General features: G+C 41.1%; 2 protein-coding genes across 3 annotated transcripts in view; both read left to right on the forward strand.

The window, feature by feature from the left end:
• Positions 1 to 1,544: 1,544 nt before the first annotated feature.
• On the forward strand, positions 1,545 to 5,810 carry si:ch211-284e20.8 (uncharacterized protein LOC563738 homolog). Its single transcript, XM_037768948.1, has 7 exons — positions 1,545 to 1,952; positions 2,722 to 2,835; positions 3,011 to 3,089; positions 3,530 to 3,696; positions 3,865 to 3,978; positions 4,788 to 4,922; positions 5,268 to 5,810. Exons 1-7 carry the CDS (start codon positions 1,755 to 1,757, stop codon positions 5,517 to 5,519), a joined length of 1,059 nt encoding a protein of 352 aa, XP_037624876.1. The 5' UTR covers positions 1,545 to 1,754; the 3' UTR covers positions 5,520 to 5,810.
• Positions 5,811 to 16,760: 10,950 nt separating this feature from the next.
• The window catches only part of LOC119488051 (carboxyl-terminal PDZ ligand of neuronal nitric oxide synthase protein-like), a 202,695-nt gene continuing 197,148 nt past the window's right edge, over positions 16,761 to 22,307 (forward strand). The window contains exons 1-2 of one of the 2 annotated variants that reach the window (XM_037769218.1): positions 16,761 to 17,344; positions 17,588 to 17,659. In XM_037769218.1, coding sequence (XP_037625146.1) covers positions 17,240 to 17,344; positions 17,588 to 17,659 — 177 coding nt within the window. In that variant the 5' untranslated portion in view covers positions 16,761 to 17,239. The remainder of the gene's footprint in view (positions 17,345 to 17,587; positions 17,660 to 22,307) is intronic. The other variant, XM_037769219.1, reaches the window with a different exon arrangement.

The following is a 22,307-nucleotide window of genomic DNA, read 5'->3' on the forward strand; positions in this document are numbered from 1 at the left end:
TTCGTGTTCATCCAAATTCTATGTTTTGTACACACAAAAAAAAGACAAAAAGTATTAAAAGTAACAGCAAATGAGAAAACCATCTTATTAAGATCTATTGAGGCTTGTGTAAAATGAAAAACACATTTATGCCGGACACTATTCATAATAGTGTACTTGTAAGCTAAATGCTCAGCCACTGTTGTCAGAGTGAAAGAAAGAGTAGTGACCCAAAACAATAATTGGCCTATGATGCTGTGCAACATGGGAAAAAACAAATGGAATATGATATCAATAAGTATGTTTTCTTTAGTGTAAAATGACCTGAAAATATGAATTGTTGTGTTTTTGTTACTTTAGAATTAGCCGTTTTATACATACGTAACAGGTTCTCTTCACGGAGACGGCCGCCATTATTCTACAGTAGCCCAGAACAGACAAACCAAACACTGACTCTAGATAGGGCCATTGACATTTTCAAGTTTGCGACGGTGATCGTATTTCTCCTACACGCTTGCCACACACGAGGCGTTTGAATTGTTTGCAATCTGCAACCTCGCCGTTAGATGCCGCCAGATCGTACACACTGCACCTTTGATTCTGACAAAGGTAAACAGCTTACTGCGCTAGCACCAAAAGCAAGCTATGAATTTAGCTCATTTATGTATAAAGAGAATTGGATACAGCATTGGAGGCGGGCGCCCATTCATTCCTATGAGAGTTGCTCAGTAGCGCAAAAAGGCCCGACTGCCTCGTGATAAAGTACCTGGATCATCTGGCGATCTTTCGCATCCATTTAATCCTTTAACTCCACCTCCCAGCCAGTCCAGTCTCGGTCTGGGGCTCATTCACATAAACGGAGGAAGGAAAATAACTCTGGATTTGGCTATTAGTGCATTTTACAACTTTTAGGACCTAATGATTTAAATAAGACTATTGATTTACCGCAAAAGAATTATCCACCAAGTTACAGACATCTCTTTCCAAATGTAAGTATATGGGAAAAACGTGTTTTTGGGCCCAATGGCATCATTTAACAGACAAGGAAGTTGTAGTACTCCCGCTTGGCCACATACGAAAATTTGAGTCGCAGCCGGGGGCTCTTCCTGGGGGCTTGATTTAGCTAGGCCTATATTTATGGCAAAAAAATGTGTTTGGAAGAACATAAATATCCAAATGGACAGTGGAAAAGTGGTTTATGCTGCACGTTTCTACATTTTGGTACTGGTTCTCACCATATCTCATAGTTCTTTTGTAGCTGTTGTGAGTCCATGCTGACAACAGCTCCCATACTGAGGTGCAAGCTACAAATTGTTCACAGTGTACTTGATAACCGAGACATACAGTAGGTTTTCTATGAGGTGCTCTTTTAAACGAGGCTCTGTTGAATTTGTTGCTCAACAATGATAGTGTCACATAAAAAAAGTGAAATTAGGTGTACTGTATTCAATGAGCTTTTCTTTGATTTAATTTACTTCCCCTTTCCCCAGTGCACTATGACCCTTCAGTCAGTCTGATCCAGCCATTGGCCTACGGAGCAGCAGATAGCAGCTGTTTGCTCATTCTCAGCCCAAGAGGGGAAAGTCCAGCATCAGCCTCACATGTGTCTGCCCAAACCCTGTCTGGAAAAACTAGGATCTTGCAAAGGAAGATTTGCAAACACGGGCCTGTGTTAGTTTAAAAGTTAAATTATCTACCAGGATAGGCTTTAGCGATTAAATTGGGTAAAATTAGTTTTTTTTCATTTGGCCCAATCTGTGTTTGTGTGTTAGAGGATGAGTGTGTACCTGTTGGTCCTATGTCTGGCTTTGCTGCAGCAGGAGGGAAGAGCCAGGCCAGACCCTCCAGGCTGCAATAGCCCTGAGGCGGTGAGGGTGGCGGAGGAGGCCCTGGAGCAGATCAACCAGGACCGGACAGACGGATACATCCTGAGCCTCAACAGACTGTATGACCTCTCTCACACTCCTGAAAAGGTGACGGCGAACACTCGCGCGCGCACATACACACACACACACACACACACACACAAACGGGAACAGGGTTCTACACCATCTTGCACCTTGAAAAACCAGCAGGGGGCGACTCCTCTGGCTGTAAAAAGAAGTCTGATTGTATAGAGGTCTATGAGAAAATGACTCTACTTCTCACTTGACTTATTACCTCAGTAAACATTGTAAACATGAGTTTATGGACTCAATCAAGCTCAATCGTTTCAAGTCTTCTTCAATACAGCATGATGTTCATTTAGTAAATTATGGTCCCATTTAGAGTCAAATAGACCATAAAGCAGGGGATGCTTTAGGGCGTGGCTACCTTGTGATTGACAGGTCGCTACCTCAGTGTTGTCCGGTCTTGGAGTTGTCCACGTTTTTGTCTTTAACTCTTTCACAGTGTGTTTTCTGTTTATGAAATTTAATTGTAAAACTCTGGTTGCTTGAAAATGTCTTATTAAGCATTCAGTTGTATTTAGCTCCACCCTCTTGTGTCACTTCTGGTTGCAAAAAAAGACAAGATGGCGACAGCCAAAATGCTGAACTCAAGGCTTCAAAACGGCAGTCCACAAACCAATGGGTGATACAATCTATGGTGGAAACAGTGGGCGGACCAGTAGAGCCATGAAAAATAAGAAGAACAAGAAGAAGAAGAAGACGAAGAAGAAGAAACCTAAAATAAATATTGGTTATTTAAACATGAAAAGAAACATTCAATTATGTGTGTGTCTGTATGTGTGTATGTGTCCAGGAGAAAGGTGGGTCTCTCTACAAACTGACCATTGATGTCATGGAGACCAAATGTCACATCACCAGCAGGAAACCATGGAAACAATGTGAAGTCAGAGATATTGGTGATGTTCCGGTAAGTATCACATTGTGGTGGATATTCACTCTTCAAGATCAACACAATGAGAGTTTTTGTTTGGTTGGCAACAACAGACTTAACCTCAACCCAAGGCCAAACTATAACTCAGTCTGCTTTTAAGTAGTCTATACTGTATATAATGTATATATGTCTGTGTGTTTGTGTCCTTCAGGTGTACGGAGAGTGCGAGGTATCTGCCTACGTTGACTCTCAAGTCAAACTTCAAGGCTACTCCTGTGCACTTCGTGAAGGTAGATTAATGGAGTCATTTAATTACACAAAATCTCTGCGATAAAAAGTGTCGCAAGTCTATTTTGATGGCACTTTGCCGCTTTGATTTCTGTAAACGTTAGTGAGGTGTGAAATTAAAGATGCTGACATGCATTGGATTCTTTCTCTATACATGCTCTGTCTCTCCCTAAGGCAAGTAAACATGTCATTCATGAGTGATTATACATAATTTCATTTGCATTACATTATTATATATTTATTTTTATTTATTTTCCCACAATTTGTTAAGTGAAGGAGAACACATGAAGCAAGCTGTCAGAGGGAACAGAGGGATGCTGACGATAGCTGAAAGAGTTCATACTGCAGGATGGAGGTTAGGGGAGGAGTACCTGTGCCTGGGTTAAATGCTCAACACGGCTACTTTCCATTGACCTTTGGCCCTGTTCATTCCTGTGTTTAGTTCCCGCCACTGCAGTGGTGAACGTGTGTCCGGACTGTCCCACAGCTGACAACCTCAACGAGCCCGTCGTCAAGGAGACAGCCAATCTCTCCCTGCAGAGGTTCAATGAAGAGAGTCAACTGGCCAACTACTTTACTCTGGAGAACATTACAAGAGCCAGTTCACAGGTTAAGAACAAAAATAATCAAGCTACTTTAAAAAGCATCATGGAAGAGTTTTGATGTTATATGTGTAGCGCTTTTATCAGATTGATTATTGGTCATAACTATCTGAGTGAGAAAGTAGAAGTTTAGAAATCTTGACTAAACTACATCATGTCTTGTGTACTTTGACAGTGGGTTGTTGGCCCATCCTACTTTGTGGAGTTCACCATCCTGGAGACGGTGTGTTCAAAGACAACAGACGCCAGTGAACTGAGCGACTGCCCACCTATGGACTGTCAGTTTGCTGTGAGTCACATACACACAAATGTATTGCAAATGTATTAAGAGTGTTTTAACATAGGGGTTCTCAACTTTTGTAACTTGAGGCCCATTCCTGATTGTTAAAAAAATTCAGAGGACAACCTTCCCAAAGTAAATGAGAAACTGGGCTATAAATATGTGTACTGTCAGCTGTAATGACCCACATAAATATTCAGCTTACCCTCACCCATCACTGCCTGCCATTATGAATCCAAAGTACTCAGGGTCATATTTCCTCACCACATTCTTTGGAGCTTTTACTGGTGCAAAGTTGTCTCCAACGTCACTTTTTCGTTTCAAAAACCACAAAATTTTTTGTCACTGCATCCGAGAACATTGGCTATATCTGTAAAGGGGAGACTCGACTCGAATGTCTTGAGGTCAGAGATCAACAGACCCATTTTCCTTGAAAATTCAGTGTTATATGGTGTGTTATTTAGCGCTCCTCCCGATAAGGTAGCATGACATGGTCGACATGGACCAATTAGGGTTATTAGTTTTATATGATACCAGTATCTTCACTCTAGCTTTAAAACTGAGCCCGCTACAACCTCTGAAAGACAGAAAAGCTGATTTTTAAGAGGTTAATCTAACCTTGGCCATCTAGTGATACCTCCATGGCCCACTAGATGGTGCTATAAGCCCCAGTGGTTGAGAATAGCTGTTTTAATACGCAATTTACTGTACTAACTCTTGGTTTCCACCCAAACTCTACTCCATTGCTGAATCTTTTCAGGCTCCAAACAAGATGCTACCAGGTTGTAAAACCAGGCTCTTGATATCTTGTCTTCCAGCATAGAGGCTTCTGTTTTGGCTCACATGTGGCCCATGAGGACCAGTTTGAAATCAGACTCCCTGTCGGAAAGAAGCACAGCTCATTTCAGGACCGGAAGCCTGTAGATGTGACTTGTGAGATCTACGAACCTCAGGTACCTGCTCTAATCTTCAACATTTGAAATGGACATTCAATAAACAACAAATTCTTCTAATCCATCTACTATTTTATCTCAAATTTAGATTTATGAAGGCTTTTACAGAGGATTTCTTCAAAGTTTGTGTAAAGTGAAAAGGGTCGCTTGCAGTGATGAATGCACAGAGAAATACCACCCAATTCTGCAGCTCTACAGAGCGTTTTAGTCTCTTTAGAGAGAGTTTCATGGTACAATCACTGTATGGTTCAGTCAGTCTCTGCACTCTTATCAACATGTTCCTATACTGAGATCAGTACAAACTGAAATAGTAACTATCTCTTTCTCTTTTCTTTTCCCCTGTAGGCTGCCACTGTGGAGGAGAAGGACCACGCAAAAGCAGATAGCGGGCACATTGGTCATCATCACCACAACCACACACACCTGCACCCACACGAGCACATGCACTCAGGCACACCCAGTTCAGACCTCACTGTCTCCAAACCCCGGGGCACCCTCGGGACTGTGGTGGACCAGCCTGCCCCTCTTCGATCTGCCCCAACAGCCAGCTCCTGCCCCGGCCCGCACAGACACAACCTGGGCATAGGCAAGCTGTGATTGGCCGGAAGACCAGGACGGTTATCTTTGATCCGTTACTCAAGCTATATTTTTAACTGCATGTTGTAATTAGTTAAGAAAGACAGGAATTTGTCATTTAGAAGCAAAATATGGGAGGACAGTAAATAATTGTAAATCATCTGATATACGTTGATTGCTTGATTAAAGCATTTGAATAGTGAGAAGTTCATTTGTCACATAACATGGGAATCATTAAGCATATTACGCAAATATATGTGAAGGAGCTTCTGTTAGAACATTTAAAAAAATAAAAACTTTTTCCACCATAAATTACAACGTAATGGTTATTTGATTAAGGAGAGTTGAGGGGGCGGACGGAGGGACTACGCCAAAGATACTCCGCAAATAAATGTCCATGTATGCAATTAGCCTAGAAGTCATATCAGACAAAGTTTTCTTCAATATCAAAGAAATCCAGTGATAGTTGTCTGTATAATGTACATGTATAATGTTTTGTAACAAAAACAACTAAAAAAACATGGCTCAAATTGGAGCCCACACCTGACAACATTGTAGGCCTACCACCTGTTTATGTCTCCCAAAGCATTATGGGAAACACAATTCCAATACTTAGAGTATGATTAGGCTATAGCCCTAAATGAAGGCATAGACATAGAATAATGACTGACAAAATAAAATTAATTTTAACTTTTTACATGTTTCACTGTCAATATGGTTTTGACATTAGAGTACATGGGAGTGTTGGGGGGCACAGTTGTCTCAATTTTGTCTGAGGGGGGAGGTCCCACAGTGTCAGACTCATTTGTTATTGATTATTATAAAGGATTAGTTGGTATATTTCTCAGAAATACAAAACATTTTCAGTAATTTCAGCATCACTAATATTTAGTACTAAGTTGATTAAAAGCATTGTTGTGACTCAATGAAGTTAAACTTAGTTGGTGGTGAGGCGCCTCACTGGCGCCTTCTACTGGTCAGCTGCCTCAGGAGCAGTTTCTGCTGTATGCTGGTGAAGTCCTGTCAAAATGAGAAATAGTTTTATTTTAATGTCATTCAGTTGAAGTTAGTGAAACTTAAGAAGGTTCTTTGCAGGTTGTTTCACTCACCCACTAAAGAACAGATAGTTATTCAGTTGTATACTAAATCATGTTCAACAGCGGCTACTATCTTGTCACCCTTTTACCACCCAGTGTAACTTGAATCGACGCTGCTGATAAAATAATTGCTAAAGGCTGACTAACTTATTTCTACATGCATATTTATTAGTTTTGTGATTGGAGTTGGAAACAACATTAGCCTATCTTTAAATTTAGGGTTTAATAAGCTATGATTAAGACTCTTACCTTAGGCTGCCTCCACCATAATAGTAGGATTATTAGCCAAAGTAGTATTAATTAAAAATCTTCCCCCTTCACACATTAATGCTGAATATGTCGGAAAATATCTTCCAGCAAACAGAGAGCTCAATTAAGACCCAACCGCTGAGATGGGATTATTATGATTATGAGTAAGTTAATTATAGCTCAACATAACACAACAGAAACACAGTAATAAAGTAGCCTAATTTGTTGTTGTTAATACTAATACTAAAATTCTAAATGTAGGATTTAAGTTGCATTACTGCTACTTTTAGTAAAGGATTTAAATACTTTTTTCCACCACTAAAAAGGCCTGCAAGTATTACAAATCAAGCACAATGCATATTGTATGGGCTGAAGACGCAACATGACAAGTAGATAGTACATCACAGCCACAGAGGGCCATGTGAAGATGGCAATTGAAAAAAAAAAAAACATTTCAAAGCAACTCAACACAGACAATAAATCATCATTAATAGTAAACAAAGTAAAAAGTAATTTAAAATAAATTCCTATTTAAAAAAATTCAAACAAATAAATGTGCCTTTTGGAGCCAGGAAATGGAAACACGAGAGAAATCTTCAAGGCAATTTGAGTCCTCATAATGATTTTAAAAGAAAACTTTGTCATTGCATGTCTGACACAGTGTGTTGGTCTGAAGCTAGTGAGCCAGCTTACTTACTTACTTACTTACTTACTTTCTTACTTACTTAAAAAACATATAATGTCCAGTTTAAGAGTTGTGTGCTGGAGTTATTGTGTGTGTATCTCAATCAATCACTATGTGTGTGTGTGCAGACATCTTGTTCCACCTCTAAAGACTTCTCCTGTTGGCCATTATATCAAACTGAAAATGAATCACACCTGTTGCCCTTGATAGGTTTACTGCAGTGTGTTAGGCACCGGACTGAGTCAATAGGCCCACAACGGAGGAGCATTGTTGTGATTTGTGGCGACAGTTTCATAGGCCCGTTAAGGCCGAAGCACACAATGTGCTTGGTGGACTATGAAAGAATGGGAAAGAGCTCAGGAGGAGAACAAGCCTGTTGGACCTCCAGGAGTCTCCAGGGGAAGCTGGCTGAATACAAATTAATTTACTCATTCATAAAAGAGTCGTCAGGCTGCCAGGCAACAAAGTGACAAATTTGACTGTCTCCACAGAGCGCTCCAAGGAGAAGAACTCCCAAGGTAGCAGCAGCTCATACAGTGCGTGTTGATTTGTACTCTCTTGTGACATTGTTGTCTCTGAATGTGATTAATTAAAAGCAGAGATGTATGTCGCCACTTTCATCTGTTTCTAATGTGCCAATAAATGTTTTGTGTTCTCTTAAAAGTTCAAATGAAATCATGATATGGCAAGTAGTTAAAAAGAGAGAATGTATATACGTCATCAGTTCTGCATGAATTGTGTTTTCTGGACGCAATAAAATGTGTGTATAGTATGCAATATTCGGAAACAGAGGATGTATTATGAAATTATGAATTAATTAAGAATAACATTGTGAAGTCTTCCCCCATGCTGTTCAAGGAAACTGCACTACCTCTTTACTCACTTCTGTCTTCACCATTCTTATTTGAAGAGGTTGTCCACACTAAAAAAAAATACAACTAAGAGATCTACTTGTTCATATACATATTTTTTGTGAATTCCCTTTGTAAATTCCCTTATATTATTTTGGTCAGAGAAGTTAAAATGTTCTGCACTTCATAGTGTGTCCACATGGTGGGACCCTTGCTTCTGTTTTCACTTCTCAACTGGGCTGTATCAAACATGTTGATGTGACATTTTTTTTTTATCATTATTATTTTATATGAAGAAAGCAGACAGCGACAGTAGAATTTGAGATGGGCTTCAAAGTATGCAGGATTTAAAAAAAAAAAAAAAAGGTGTCATAGATCAAAACAGTTCAGTTCCTGTTATATTTTGTCCATGGTCGTAAGTCTGTTGCATTGGTTATCAAACTTTGGGTTGGGACCGTCGGGGGATCTCAAGAAAAAGTTGACTCTTTATAAATTACTGGATACTTTCACCTCTTGAGGCTCGTAAAAATCATTTAAATGTAATGGAGTAGGAAAATCATTCGCCAATTTCATACCATGACTTTTTCCTTCAGCTTATGAGGGCTGTGTGGTTCCCCTGACTTTTTTTTTTTTATCTAGTGCCACCATGAAGATCACATGGCTGGATGAATTGTAATAACTGCTGATTTTCCATCTAGAGGCCTCATCAGGTCAAAACTTTAACTTGTCTAGTACTTTGGTTTATGACCAAATACCCACAAAACTAATGACATTCCCATCAGCCTCAGCTGTAGGGGAGAACGGGTTGGTTGACACATACATTAGATCTCCTTCCCTAGAGGGCGCTGTTAAAATATGTTGGTACTGAAATTTTCATAATTGGGGTCAGAGGTCACCTACAGGGTCATTTGAGGAGTAAGACACTTGACATTGAGGTGAGAGGACTTTTACTGTTTTTCATGTCAATATGTAAATATCCAGTTCTTCTGTGTTTCTGTGTTATAATAAAACAATTATTGCCATTAAAAAGTATGAAGCGAGAGTTATAGTTTCGATAGCTTTTTTTTCTACAACATGTGGTTGTTATCTTAGTCGCTAGCCAAAAATCCCAGATGCAAATCAGGTCACATTCACTTCGGGGTTGGTTGTCACATGTAACTGATGGTGAGTGACTGACATAACGATGAGTTGAATATTGTTAGGTTAAGGATAAAAAATGCACTCATAGGAATTATTTATTCTCTCTCGATGCAGGAGATGTGTTAGGTTGTTGCATTTCAATGAAACTAAACTTTTTTAAATTAATTTTTAAAGGTCCCATATTATGCTTATTTTCAGGTTCATACTTGTATTTTGTGTTTCTACTAGAACATGTTTACATGCTGTAATGTTAAAAAAAAAACTTTATTTTCCTCATACTGTCAGCCTGAATATACCTGTATTTACCCTTGGTCTGAAACGCTGCGTTTTAGCGCATTTTGACGGAATTGCAACAGAATTGTGTTGCTAGGCAACAGCTTGGGTCCATGTGTACTTCCTGTCAGCTGATGACGTTCACATACACTGCAATTAGGAAATAAACTGGGACACATTTATAATGTTTACATTTAAAATTGTGTCAAGGGTCTAAATATTGTATATTCGTGACATCACGAATGGGCAGAAATCCTGACAGCTTGTTACAAATACAGAGTTTCTGAATACGAGCTGTGTGTCTTTCCCTGTGGATTGAGTGTTTCGATACTTTCACAGTATTTATATAGGACTTAAGCCTGTTTTATAATAATAAAAAAAACATGAAAATCACACTTTTTTATAATAAGGGACCTTTAAGATTGTTGTCACAAGTGCGCAAGACATATTTGACAGTCTATATCTTTTGAACAGAATAAGTTCAAGGAGAGTAAAATCACTCCTTTACTACCTGTCACTTTAGGCTCCCATCACACATTGAAAGAGAATCTATTAAGGATACCATTTTTGAGGGGTTCAAATGAAAGTAAAAAGTGTGACGGCCAACCTCGTTCTCCCTACTTTGTGTTTACTGCTAATTAGGAAATGTTAGCATGCCAAAGTGATAAACTAAGATGATCATGGTAAACGTTACCCGCTAAAAAAACATGAGACTGATGTCACCATTTTACTCAAAGCACCATTGTGCCTAAGTACGGCCTCACAGAGCCTCAAGCATGACTGTAGCCTCTCAGTCGAAACAGTTTTGAGTGATCCAATAAGTCTATGATGGATGTACACTTTTAACCCATTTGTGCCCACAATTGAAATTTTGTGATTTAGTAATTGAGTTTCCTTTGGTGGAGGTGTTTTCTAGGCTTGCCTAAGCACAAATCTAAAGAAATGTTAAAAATTGGTCAAACCATTTTGCTGAAAAGTGAGTTTGTCTTATCATACTATATTTAGTCTTTGGGCACATGGGACTACTGTTTTTTTCTCCACAATGAGCACAATCAAGTATTTGGTATCTATGAACTCATAACAAGTTGAATATCAAAGACATGCACATATAAATAAAACAAAATGTACATTTTGTCCTAATTTTTCAAAAATCCTTACTTTGACCATTGATAAAAGTGTGATTTTTCAGGTGATCTAAACATTTCAAAGTAGTACTGTTAGATACTTGTCCAAAGTACCAGATTTCAAGACTTTAGAGACCAATCAGAACAAACATTGTGGCATTTTTCCTTATCATACTAAACATAGTCTTTGGGCACAAACTGCTCAGCCATGCCACACGAGTTAGATGAACTGAAAGTGTTCCAAACCTTTTGGCACAAACATCACAAGCGAAGCATTAAAATAGTTTCAATAAGCACTGCGATAAGATGAGTGTAGTCGGTGTTGGTTGTTCTGAAAGGCTCTTACTGAGCCCTGTGGAAACATTGTAAGCCCAATTCAACCAAGCATCTCTATGAAGGGATTTCTCTTCCAAACATCTAAGTCACTTTCAGTGTTAATTTTCCAAAGGGAAGTATTAAAATGAATATGACGCTTTACTTCCATTTGGTGCCTCAACAAACACAACAAAGAGTCATTTAACAGCTGTCCGAGCACATAATTAACGCTGGGTTGTAAGAGCCTTGTATGCACGCAGCAGATGATGGATTCTCTTGGCTCCATAAGTCTTTGTTTATGTATCAGAGGCAGATTGCATCTGTAGTAATCTACCCCTGAGTGTGAGCTGCGATTTCTCCGTTCCGTTAATGTTTCATGTTGTAACACAGCTTCAGGCACAATTAGAAATGTATTGTTGTCATCATTTGTTCCTCTCTTGTCTGTCTTCTGTCTCCTTCTCTCCCAGGAGACATGGATCTACTCCTCGCTCCTCATTGCCCCACATTCTTTGAAATTGCCATTATTAATTCAGCTTAAGAGGCCCTCAAGATGTGTAAGGCTCTCTGTGTTTGTGTGTGTGTGTGTGTGCATTGATGTGTGCGCAGGCAGCTTTGTACATACACACCGTCATTTGTGTGTGTGTGTGCTTGCTGTTGCTAGTGGCTGAGCTAGATGCCAGAGAGAGAGAGAGAGAGAGAGAGAGCTTCAGGGCTCCTGCTGACACACTGACCCAGCACTGAATGGAGTTGGCACCAGAAGAAAACCACCAAAGCTCCGTTTCACACTGAAACAGGAGGCTGGTGTGTTCAGATTAATCCACTCAAGAGGGCATTTTTGAAAAGTTCAGTTTTTGGATGTGGAAAGTACCAGCTTAGTGTGGACGGAGGGAAAGATTTTCAGATGTAGCCAGATTAGTGTGAAAATAGTCTCAGGCTGTGTCCAAAATAACTCCCTATTTATCACATTTACTGTTCGTCATTCTATTTGAGTGTCCGGAATCGATGACTTATCCTAACCTTAACTGTTCAAGGTCAATGCCTAACTTTAACTATTCGAGATCGATGCAAGTGTCTTAAATCTCAGTTTACTGCTCACCACTGAGTGGACACTATTGAGTGTCCATTATGGTTGTTTGTCCACAGATATCCTGTTCTAGCTTAGCACAACTCATGCATGGACTCATGTGCACCAAGTTGAGACCACTGTGTGAACACAACATCACCCTCCAGTCATCCAGTGATCCTAGCTGAGCTCAGGTCTCAGCCACCAGAAATTGAAAATGTGAATTCTCTCTTTCCTTTGTTCATTTTTTCATCATAATTTTAAGGCAATGTGAAATGTTCTTGTAAATCCAACAATGTTATGTTAACATTCAGTGTTTCCAACCAAAACCAACTGTGTTTCCTCAAGGCCTAACAAATGGGTTAATACATAGCATTTATATCCTCATAAATCCATAGTTGACTTTTAAGGCTTGCGTTGTTTACATACATTTACATAGCAGCCATCAGAATACTTGGAAAAATGCTATAACCACTTAAAAAAATCTCCTGTAAAGAACCAGTGTATAACATTTAGGGGGATCTATTGTCAGAAATGGAATATAAAAATGAACAAGTATGTTTTCTTTAGTGTAAAAATCACCTGAAAATATGGATCGTTGTGTTTTCATTACCTTAGAATGAGCCGTTTATATCTACATAGGGAGCGGGTCTTCTTCACGGAGCCGGCCGCCATGTTTCTACAGTAGCCCAGAACGGACAAACCAAATACTATATTTCTCCTACACGCTAGGTACACGGGACCTCACTGCAACCTCACCGCTAGATGTCGCCAGATCCGACACACTTCCCCTTTAAAAATGTTACCAATTAATGCATTTTAGGCCTGCCATACCAAATGTGAGGGTGTGTGGAGGGGATTATGCTCCCTTCTTGTAAACACAGACACTTGTGAAAATTAGCCTTAAAACTGAAGTCATCCATTCATTTTCTAAACCAAAATGAATGGTACACCCTAAACAGGTCACCAATATTAGGCCTCACACAGTTCACTTCAAACAGTTACACTTTTACCATAACCTCATCTGAGGGCAAACACATCATTACAGCTGACTCGTCTAAGACTTGTAACATGCTCTGTGATTCATGTAGGATTACTGGACTCTATGACACAGTAGCAGGCCGAGGTCTTTTGTGGTATAGCTCACCCATTCTGTCAGTTCTCTGCAGAAAGAGGCTCTAGTATTGCAGCTATTATTTTTTTTTGCTGTGGAATCATGTTGCCTTTTGGCTTTTTAAGTGGAACCATGGTGTTTTTGTGCACTGATCTCCAAAACCTACTTCATGTAGGGAGCACATGCTTTAAAAGCAAAAAAGCCCTAATCAACAGATCAACATGTATTTGAAGACCTGGCAGGGATTAAGTTGCTCTCTATCCTTTTTAAAGAGCCTTAAGAGCACATGGGGTTCCCGAGAGGAGAACCGCTTGTGTTCAGCAATAATTCCTCATGCAGGGACAGCAGCTGTTCTTGTTTGCCATCTAGCTGTTTTTGCTGTCATGAGGGCAAGGTGGTCCTGACCTCAGGAAGAAAAATAATGTAATAGTCTTTACGGAGATATCCTTCAAAGTACTGCACATAGGAAAAAAAGAGGTAAGCAATTTAAAAGCTTTGAGATTGTGATTGTAATCATCTAATCAGCTTTCATAAAAATGATAACCCTAAATGAGAGGATTCATTTTGAAGATTTATGATGATGTTTAGGTTTTAATTATCGAGACGGAGGTCAAACTTTGGTAGCCAGATGCCAGTTCTGAACCCATAACATCCAGAGTAAATCGTACGCAACATCATCCTGCTATAAGCCCTCAGGATGCCATTAGCAGCAGTACTTTATATATTTTCCAAAGAGGTGATGAGAATGTGAATTATTGCTGCCCCACTTCCCCTCTCCTCCCCGCCTGGGACCACCTTTAGGGGAGCGCCACGTGCATCTTTGCTCCCAGTGTGGCACAGATGGTCCGTGCATTATACAACACGACGACTGCATTAAACATGACCGCAGCTTCTGCTGTGTCTAGTGACCACATATCGCCGTGCTTTATCTCGGACTGGAGAGCTGCTTTTATTCCAGATGCTTGGACACAGATATGTGGAGGACGCTCAGTGTGAAGGATCTGTCTTAAATGATCAACAACACATTATTAGCATTTGTACATGTCGTGCGCTGACCATGTTTAAAGCTGATAATATTTTAGATATTGTTGACCACTTTGCAGCATTTTCCAGCATCTCGCATATGTTCTGATTCCTACTGAATCTATCTATTATGCTTTTTGTTACTGGACTTGCAGAAGATCAAACACACCTCTTCTCTATGAATCACATCACGCGACTCTTTGTATAAGCATACTAGTTTTCACGTTTAGAATCTGAGGTCATTTTTGCTATTTTGTATGACATTCAGTTATTGATAAATGTCCTTGATTTTATTATCTAGAAGCCCATTCAACTTCTCAAATCACGATAAAGATTAGAGAACTGCATTTACTCCTTAAAAGTCATTCACAGATTATATAAGCCTTTTATTGAACGATGCAGTTGGCATAAATGTATGTGACAGAGAAAGAACAATTGAAAGAAAGAAATGGATTTCTTATTCTTACATTTTCACCTTATATGGTTTATTTATAGGTGCTAGGAGATGTGGCCACTAGTTGGTAGAGTTTCTCTTTTTATTTCATTCAGAGGCAGAGGTTTGAGATTACTACACATCAACCCCATCTGTAAAGCCACATTGACATTTCTTATTCACATCGGCTTAGAGTTTAAATCCTAGGGTGTAAATTACTATCTTCCAGCCAAGTATATTTGATTATTTTTGATTATTTATCTTACAGGTGATGATTAAGCCACATGTTTTATGACATACTGTTTTCCTCAGTCAAATAGAGGCCATTCCTTTTACATTAGCCAACAGGTAATATTTTATAGTACTGTCCTAGTGTGCAAATTGTGCTAAAAAAGTTGCAAGTTAAAGCTGCAGTGGGTAGGATTGGAGCAAATATCATTAAAAAAAGTTATTTATATAAAACTGTCACTATATGCTGACAGTAGTGCATGAGACGGGTAATCTGAAAAAAAAATCTTGTGCCTCTGTGTCCTCCGGTGTCCTCCAGTGTCCTCCGGTGTCCTCCGGTGTTCCTAATGGCATCTGCAAGATTTCACAGACCGGAGGAGGAAAACCACCAATCAGAGCCGAGCTGGAGCCTTGCCGTCTCTGAGCAAGCTGTCAATCACTCGCAAACTCCAATCAAGAGAGAGGTGGAGGGGGAGGGTGGAGGGAGAGGTGGAGGTGGAGGGAGAGGGAGAGGTGGCGGTGGAGGGAGAGGTGGAGGGAGAGGGAGAGGGAGAGGTGGAGGGTGGAGGGAGAGGGAGAGGTGGAGCTGGAGGGAGATGGAGAGGTTGTGGAGGGAGAGGTGGCGTGGCGGTGGAGGTGGAGGGAGAGGTGGAGGTGGAGGGTGGAGGGAGAGGGAGAGGTGGAGGGAGAGGGAGAGGTGGAGGAGGAGGGAGAGGTGGAAGGTGGAGGGAGAGGTGGAGGGAGAGGGAGAGGTGGAGGTGGAGGTGGAGGGAGAGGGAGAGGTGGAGGTGGAGGTGGAGGGAGAGGGAGAGGTGGAGGTGGAGGTGGAGAGAGAGGCAAAGGTAGAGGTGGAGGTGGAGGGAGAGGGAGAGGTGGAGGTGGAGGGAGAGGGAGAGGTGGCGGTGGAGGGAGAGGTGGAGGGGGAGGTGGAGGTGGATATCGAGGGAGAGGGAGAGGGAGAGGTGGAGGGTGGAGGTGGAGTGAGAGGAGGATGGTAGAGGGAGAGGTGGAGGTGGAGGGAGAGGTGGAGGTGGAGGTGGAGAGAGAGGGAGAGGTGGAGGTGGAGGGAGAGGGAGAGGTGGCGGTGGTGGGAGAGGTGGAGGGGGAGGTGGAGGTGGAGGGAGAGGGAGAGGGAGAGGTGGAGGTGGAGGGAGAGGGAGAGGTGGAGGTGGAGGGAGAGGGAGAGGTGGATGGAGAGGGAGAGGGAGAGGTGGAGGTGGAGGGAGAGGGAGAGGTGGCGGTGGTGGGAGAGGTGGAGGGGGAGGTGGAGGTGGATGGAGAGGGAGAGGGAGAGGTGGAGGGTGGAGGTGGAGTGAGAGGAGGATGGTAGAGGGAGAGGTGGAGGTGGAGGTGATGTTTGAAGTCTGAACGCTTTATAAATATATATATATATATATATATATATATATATATATTTACTGTATATACAGTATAAGATATATTACACTATACTTTAATTACTACTATATTACTATATTACTATATATATATATATATATATATATTACTATTAATTACTACTATATTACTATATATATATATATATATATATATTACTATTAATTACTACTATATTGCACTCCTTTGTTTGCGTGAGTGACGTTCAGGTTATTGCATGAGTGTGTGTGAGCAGTGTGTGCGTGTAGTGTAGGAGTGACCAGAGGGGGGGTCAGGTACCAGCACCTCTAGCAGACTAGTCTCGCTCCTCCTCCAGAGAGACACGGTGCGTCTCTGTTCCAATGGCAGCAGGTGGGATCCCCGGACTCCTCCAATCACACCCTCCCTCCTCCTCCATACAGGGGAGGAGGGGAGAGGAGAGTCCAGGGCAGGAGGAGGCAGGACCCACAACCAACTTCCACTCTCACCACCACAACAGGAAAAGTCGGGAACACGCATCTGTGCCTGCTGGACTGCATGGTGTGTTTTTGACGCTGTTAGGTGGTGCATAAGTAGTAGCAGTAGTTGCCTCCACTTGGCCGCTGTGTTGGTGTTGAGGGCGGTGCAGCAGCAGCAGCAGCAGCGATGGACTAAACGTGTACTAAAAACGGATTTGTTTTTCCTTGGATTACTCGGTTTCGTTTTCCCGGTTGCTCTTATTGCTTGTGGTTCTTCTGGAAGTGTTGGAGGAGTGAATACTTTGTGAAAAATGCCCGCAAAAACCAAGTACAACCTCGTTGATGATGGGCATGATCTGAGGATCCCGCTGCACAACGAGGAAGCTTTCCAGCATGGGATCAACTTCGAGGCAAAGGTAAATGCACAAGTTAACTGTGTAGATATATAGGCTCATTCTTATAAGTCTATGTTTGGATCCTTGTGAACTAACCTGTCTTAAAGTAGTTCACTCTGTTGTAAAGTTGTTGAGAGATTGAAGAGTTAGAGAGTTTGTTAGTTACCTTAAGTGGACACTTGGACTGTTTCAGTCAATAGAAATCAAGTAAATGTCAACTATTGTTTCAGTAATGTGTTTTACCTGTCATATTTTACCGTACAGTACATCGGCAGTCTGGATGTGACGCGGCCGAGCAGCCGAGTGGAGATCGTGGCTGCTATGAGAAGAATACGGGTGAGTGGAGGAATCTGGACCAAACTCCGTTTAAAATATTGCATTTTTTCCCCAAATCTTCGCTTTTCAGCTGCTGAGCATATCTGGTTGAATACGACATCGGGTGATTTAAGAGTAATATGGTCCACTGCTGTATTCGGCATATGTATGATTGACTTAACAGCAAGTTATTTATCAGGAAAACGTCAACTTTTGGGATTGGTTTGCTTGATACGGGTGAGTGGAAGGAATCTGGACCAAACTCCGTTTAAAATATTGCATTTTTTTTCTACATCCTCGCTTTTCAGCTAATAAGCATATCTTGTTGAATACGATATGGGGTGATTTAAGAGTAATATGGTCCATTGCTGTATTCGGCATATGTTTGGTTGACTTCACAGCAACTTTTTTATCAGGAAAGTGTCAACTTTTGCTGTCCTTCCTGGTGAAGCTTGATGAAGACTGTGACTGTTAAGTTATGTGAATTGAAATATTACTGAAGTGCTTGTGTTTTTTTGTTTTTTTTCTGATGCCGAATTGAAGAGAACACCATAATTGTAAAAAATCAAATGGTTGCTTTGGGGCGATTTCGCCCACTAGCACTGATTTATAAAGTTTAATTGCGAAATAAGCTGGGATTTACCATTGGCAAAGCATTTTGGCACATTTTTCTTAGGTGCTACCCACATAATCAGCTGTGCTGCTCATCCCACAAATGCATGATCCTTATTAGTTGGACATCATTGTGAATGTAAATAAACAGGCTTTCCATTGATGTAAAATACAATGCCAATTAGCATTGTAACAACAGAGAAATAATCAACCAAACACAAGTTTCCAAACTTGTTTTCCCAGTTTATATACATTATTGTATGCTAAAAATGCACGAATTGATGCTTTAAATAATAGTTGGACTACTTGGTGACCTTTTTCCACTTAAGCCCCAGAGAATGGCACAACAAAATGAGTCATGTGGTAGTTATGTAAGCACCTTTGGAGTTTAAACATGCAGACTTTTACTGTCCCGGGCTCTGCCTGCCTGGCGGGAGGTTTCCCATGTGCTCCATCACTGTTTCCAAGTTCCCTTTGAAGCAATGCACTGGAGTGTGATTTCCCCTCCCCTCTCTCTCTCCCTCTTTCTGCTGTGTAAACCTAAGATTTACAGCTTTTTCAGCTCCAGAAAGTAGACTTAATCTTAATCAGTGTGTCTGTCAGCTTGGCAGCAGCTGGCTTAGCAACCTAATATAAGTTGTGCCGGTGGTGTAGAGGTATTTGAGGATTATGGTGATGAACTGGTAGGTGTGCTGTGATTAATCGATGATACCTTCAAAAACACACACACACACAAGCGGCTGCACAGGCAACACAAGCATACATTTTGTTTGCATTTTATTACCTAATAATTTAAAAGGATTTTGAGAGCAAAACTTACAGCAGTTTACTTTTCATGACATTTTATTTTAAATAACTGCCGTTCTATTAAAGTGCTATTAAATTGACCTTAGTTTAGTGATGACGCCAGTGGCAGTCGGAAGTGCAGTGTGTATCTGCATGTTATGTGTTAAAGTTAATTCCAGCAGGACACCCACTCTCCTCCGTTACATGTGTGTCCACAGTTGAGCATAAGGTGCAAAATGTTCTTATTACCCTTTTCAGTGAAGTGACCCGCTCCTATAAAGTGGACCTCCCAGTGTGCTGCCATGGCAGCTGTTGTTGTTGGCAGGAAAATAGGCTTTGGTTTGGCTCCTCCAGTGTGAAAATGGTTTGACACTGGCTTGACAACACAATGGAGGGAAACCACAGGTATCTTAGCTTGGAAGAGAGGTCACACTGGAAAGCATGGGACCACTGTAAGTAGCACTGAAAGCAGTTGTTTTACTTGGGTAGTGAGTAAGCCACCTAAACTGAATGTTGATAAAAAAAAAAAAAGTCCATAGACTGTATATAAGAAGTGGGCGTAGTCTCCGTGACGTCACCCATTGGCTTATGGACTGCCGTTTTGAAGTCTTGAGTTCGGCATTTTGGCCATCGCCATCTTGGTTTTTTGACCATGAGACAGATTGCACGTTTAAGGCACTTCTGCTTCGGCTTCACTTTTCAGACCCGGAGGTTGCCCATTGCTTCAGTCAGAGACATAATTGTTTTTGCTCCCTGAACTGATGGATGTTTTTCCTGTGAAGCAGCTCCAGAAAGTGCTTGGGAAGTGTTTGCTGACAAAGCATGGTAAAGGCACAGATCAGACTTTAGGCTTCTACTCTATCTCTATGAGCAGTAATATCAAAACAATAACACTGTAGACCACATTATACACAGGGAAATATGACCGTTTTTCCAATGTTAGGTTTTTTCTTAATCTATAATAGTGAATAGAAAGATTTAGAAGGCCTTTTCACTCCTCAGCACACCTGTTAGTCGATACAAAAAGTGGGTATAAGCTTTTGTATTCAGAAAAAGTCATTTAGTCCAGCAGTATTTTCTTCTGGCAGAGGCTGTTGCCACACAAAGGTTTTTTTTTTTTAACTCCTTCACTTTATTAAAAGTCAACCCTGACACTGCTTTTGGCTGCATCTTTGCTTACCTCGGGAACAATGAAGCAAGGACAGACTCTTCTAGTTTCTGCTTTGCTCTTTCATGTAACTTTTGATGCCTTGTGGAGTTTCTGAAAGAAAGTTGGGTAAAATGATGCTCCCCACAGTGTCTGCTGGTCTTTTCCAAGATTTCTATCGTCCTTCTCTCTCTCTCTGCACACTCAGTCAGAGCTATGCTGGTTGCCCGGCAACCGGTTGATGTATGGTGTCATTGTTCATTGTGTGCATGAGTCACCTGTAAGCCAGTAGCTGATAACAAACTAATGACACGGCAAAGCTGGGAAGGAAACGGCCACCTACAGTGCAGCGCTGCAGGATCTGGTGTAGTACGTCGGTCTCATGTACACGCTCACACACACTGATGATGACACACACACTTTGTGTTGTCCATGTCATTCTGGAATGATTAATTATGCATCCCAGGAGTAAATAAGGAAACATAACTTATCACAGATGGAAAACAATTCACGCTTCACTTGGTGAAACTCTGCTGACAGCAGAAAAATGTGTCGCTTAAAAAGTTTTGTTCACCAATTCATCACGTGTATTTGAATTGTTCCTTTTTCTGTTTAGGGCTGATTGTTTTCATTATTAATTGCCTTGTCTGTTGTTTTTTTATTTTGCGATTATTTGATTATTCAATGAATCGTTTATTCTATAAAATGTCAGAATAAAGTAGAAAATGCAAATCACATTTTTTAGAATTGTTGAAGCTGAAGTACAAGCGATGTGTGGCATTTCTGCTCTATAAATTACTTTGAAGTTGAATTGATTAACAAAACTGTTGATTTGCTTTCTGTCGACAAACAAATCAATTGGTGGATTATCATTTCAGTTTTAGTGCCGTTGTTTTCCAAGATATATACTGCACCATCTGATACAGATTGAATGAGCTTTATACAGAGAGAACATCCACCATAAAGACATCTTATCTCGCTGTCAGCTCAAGTCCACGCTGCGATGAACCTGCTGCGCAACATAAAGGTCCTCATAAATTCAATGTATTATCATTATCTGGCAAAGTCTGGCAACCGCTTATCTGGTTAAAAGGAGAGGAGACCTTTACAGTGAATTAAAGGGATTAATTTCTCATTAATCTGTCTTTGCTGGGTTAACTGGCCGTAGGAAGATTGAGCAGCATGGGATGAGAAGATTAGGTGTGTCTGAGGAGACGTCTGAGGAGGCTGAGAGAGCACAGCGGTGGTGCTGGAGAGGGGAAAAAGAGAGAAATAGAAATGCTTTGTCCATCCCTCCAGCTGCCAGGCTGAACAGTGTGGACCAGGACCTTTTGTGTGTTCACCTGGCAGCTAACAAGGATCTTTTTAACACCAACTAACTGGTGTGGAAGTTCATTTACCTTGGTTTCAGATGTACACTTCAGTGACCCGCCTTAACGCTTTTCATGAGTTGTACAGTGTAGTTGAATCTGGAGTGCATTTTAATAATGCATCATTGGAGCGTATAATAACGTTGCTCGGTGAAGTGGCTGGTTGGGAGCCGTAGTTTGTACAGTGTTGACCTGCGTCAGGATATGTGGTGCTCCTGTGATTGCCCAACCCGATATCACGCCAAAGGCTGCAATAGACCCGTCTGTCCTGTCCACCAGAGGATAGCGTGGTGCCAGTGTCACATTTTGCCTTGCTGAGGTGTGAATATTACACACGTGAATGAAGGTGTAGTACCAGCAGGGGCAACAAAACCACTTAGTTAGGTTTAGGAAAAACATCATGGTTCGCCTTAAAATAAGTAGATAAATTAAGTTCAATACGCGCGGAAACAACGTAACGTAAGTACGGAAACAACGTAACATAAGTACGGCAAACATGCCACAAACGTCACTAAAAAAAGGCATCATAACCGTCCGTAACATAGCTTACAAAACAAAACACCGGTCTCCTGGTTGAAAGTCCTGTGTTTACTGGACCCATCGACCTCCCCTCCCGCCCACCATAAACAGTCTTTGTCACTTTTGATTCTATGTCACGACCTCTGAGTGTGGCATATTCACATGAATGCATTTACATTGCAGCCAGTACAGACTACATGGCGTACAAATGACACGCCTAAAGCAATAATGGCGT

Source organism: Sebastes umbrosus, chromosome 5, assembly GCF_015220745.1.
Source record: "Sebastes umbrosus isolate fSebUmb1 chromosome 5, fSebUmb1.pri, whole genome shotgun sequence".
In the NCBI taxonomy this organism is placed as follows: Eukaryota; Metazoa; Chordata; class Actinopteri; order Perciformes; family Sebastidae; genus Sebastes; species Sebastes umbrosus.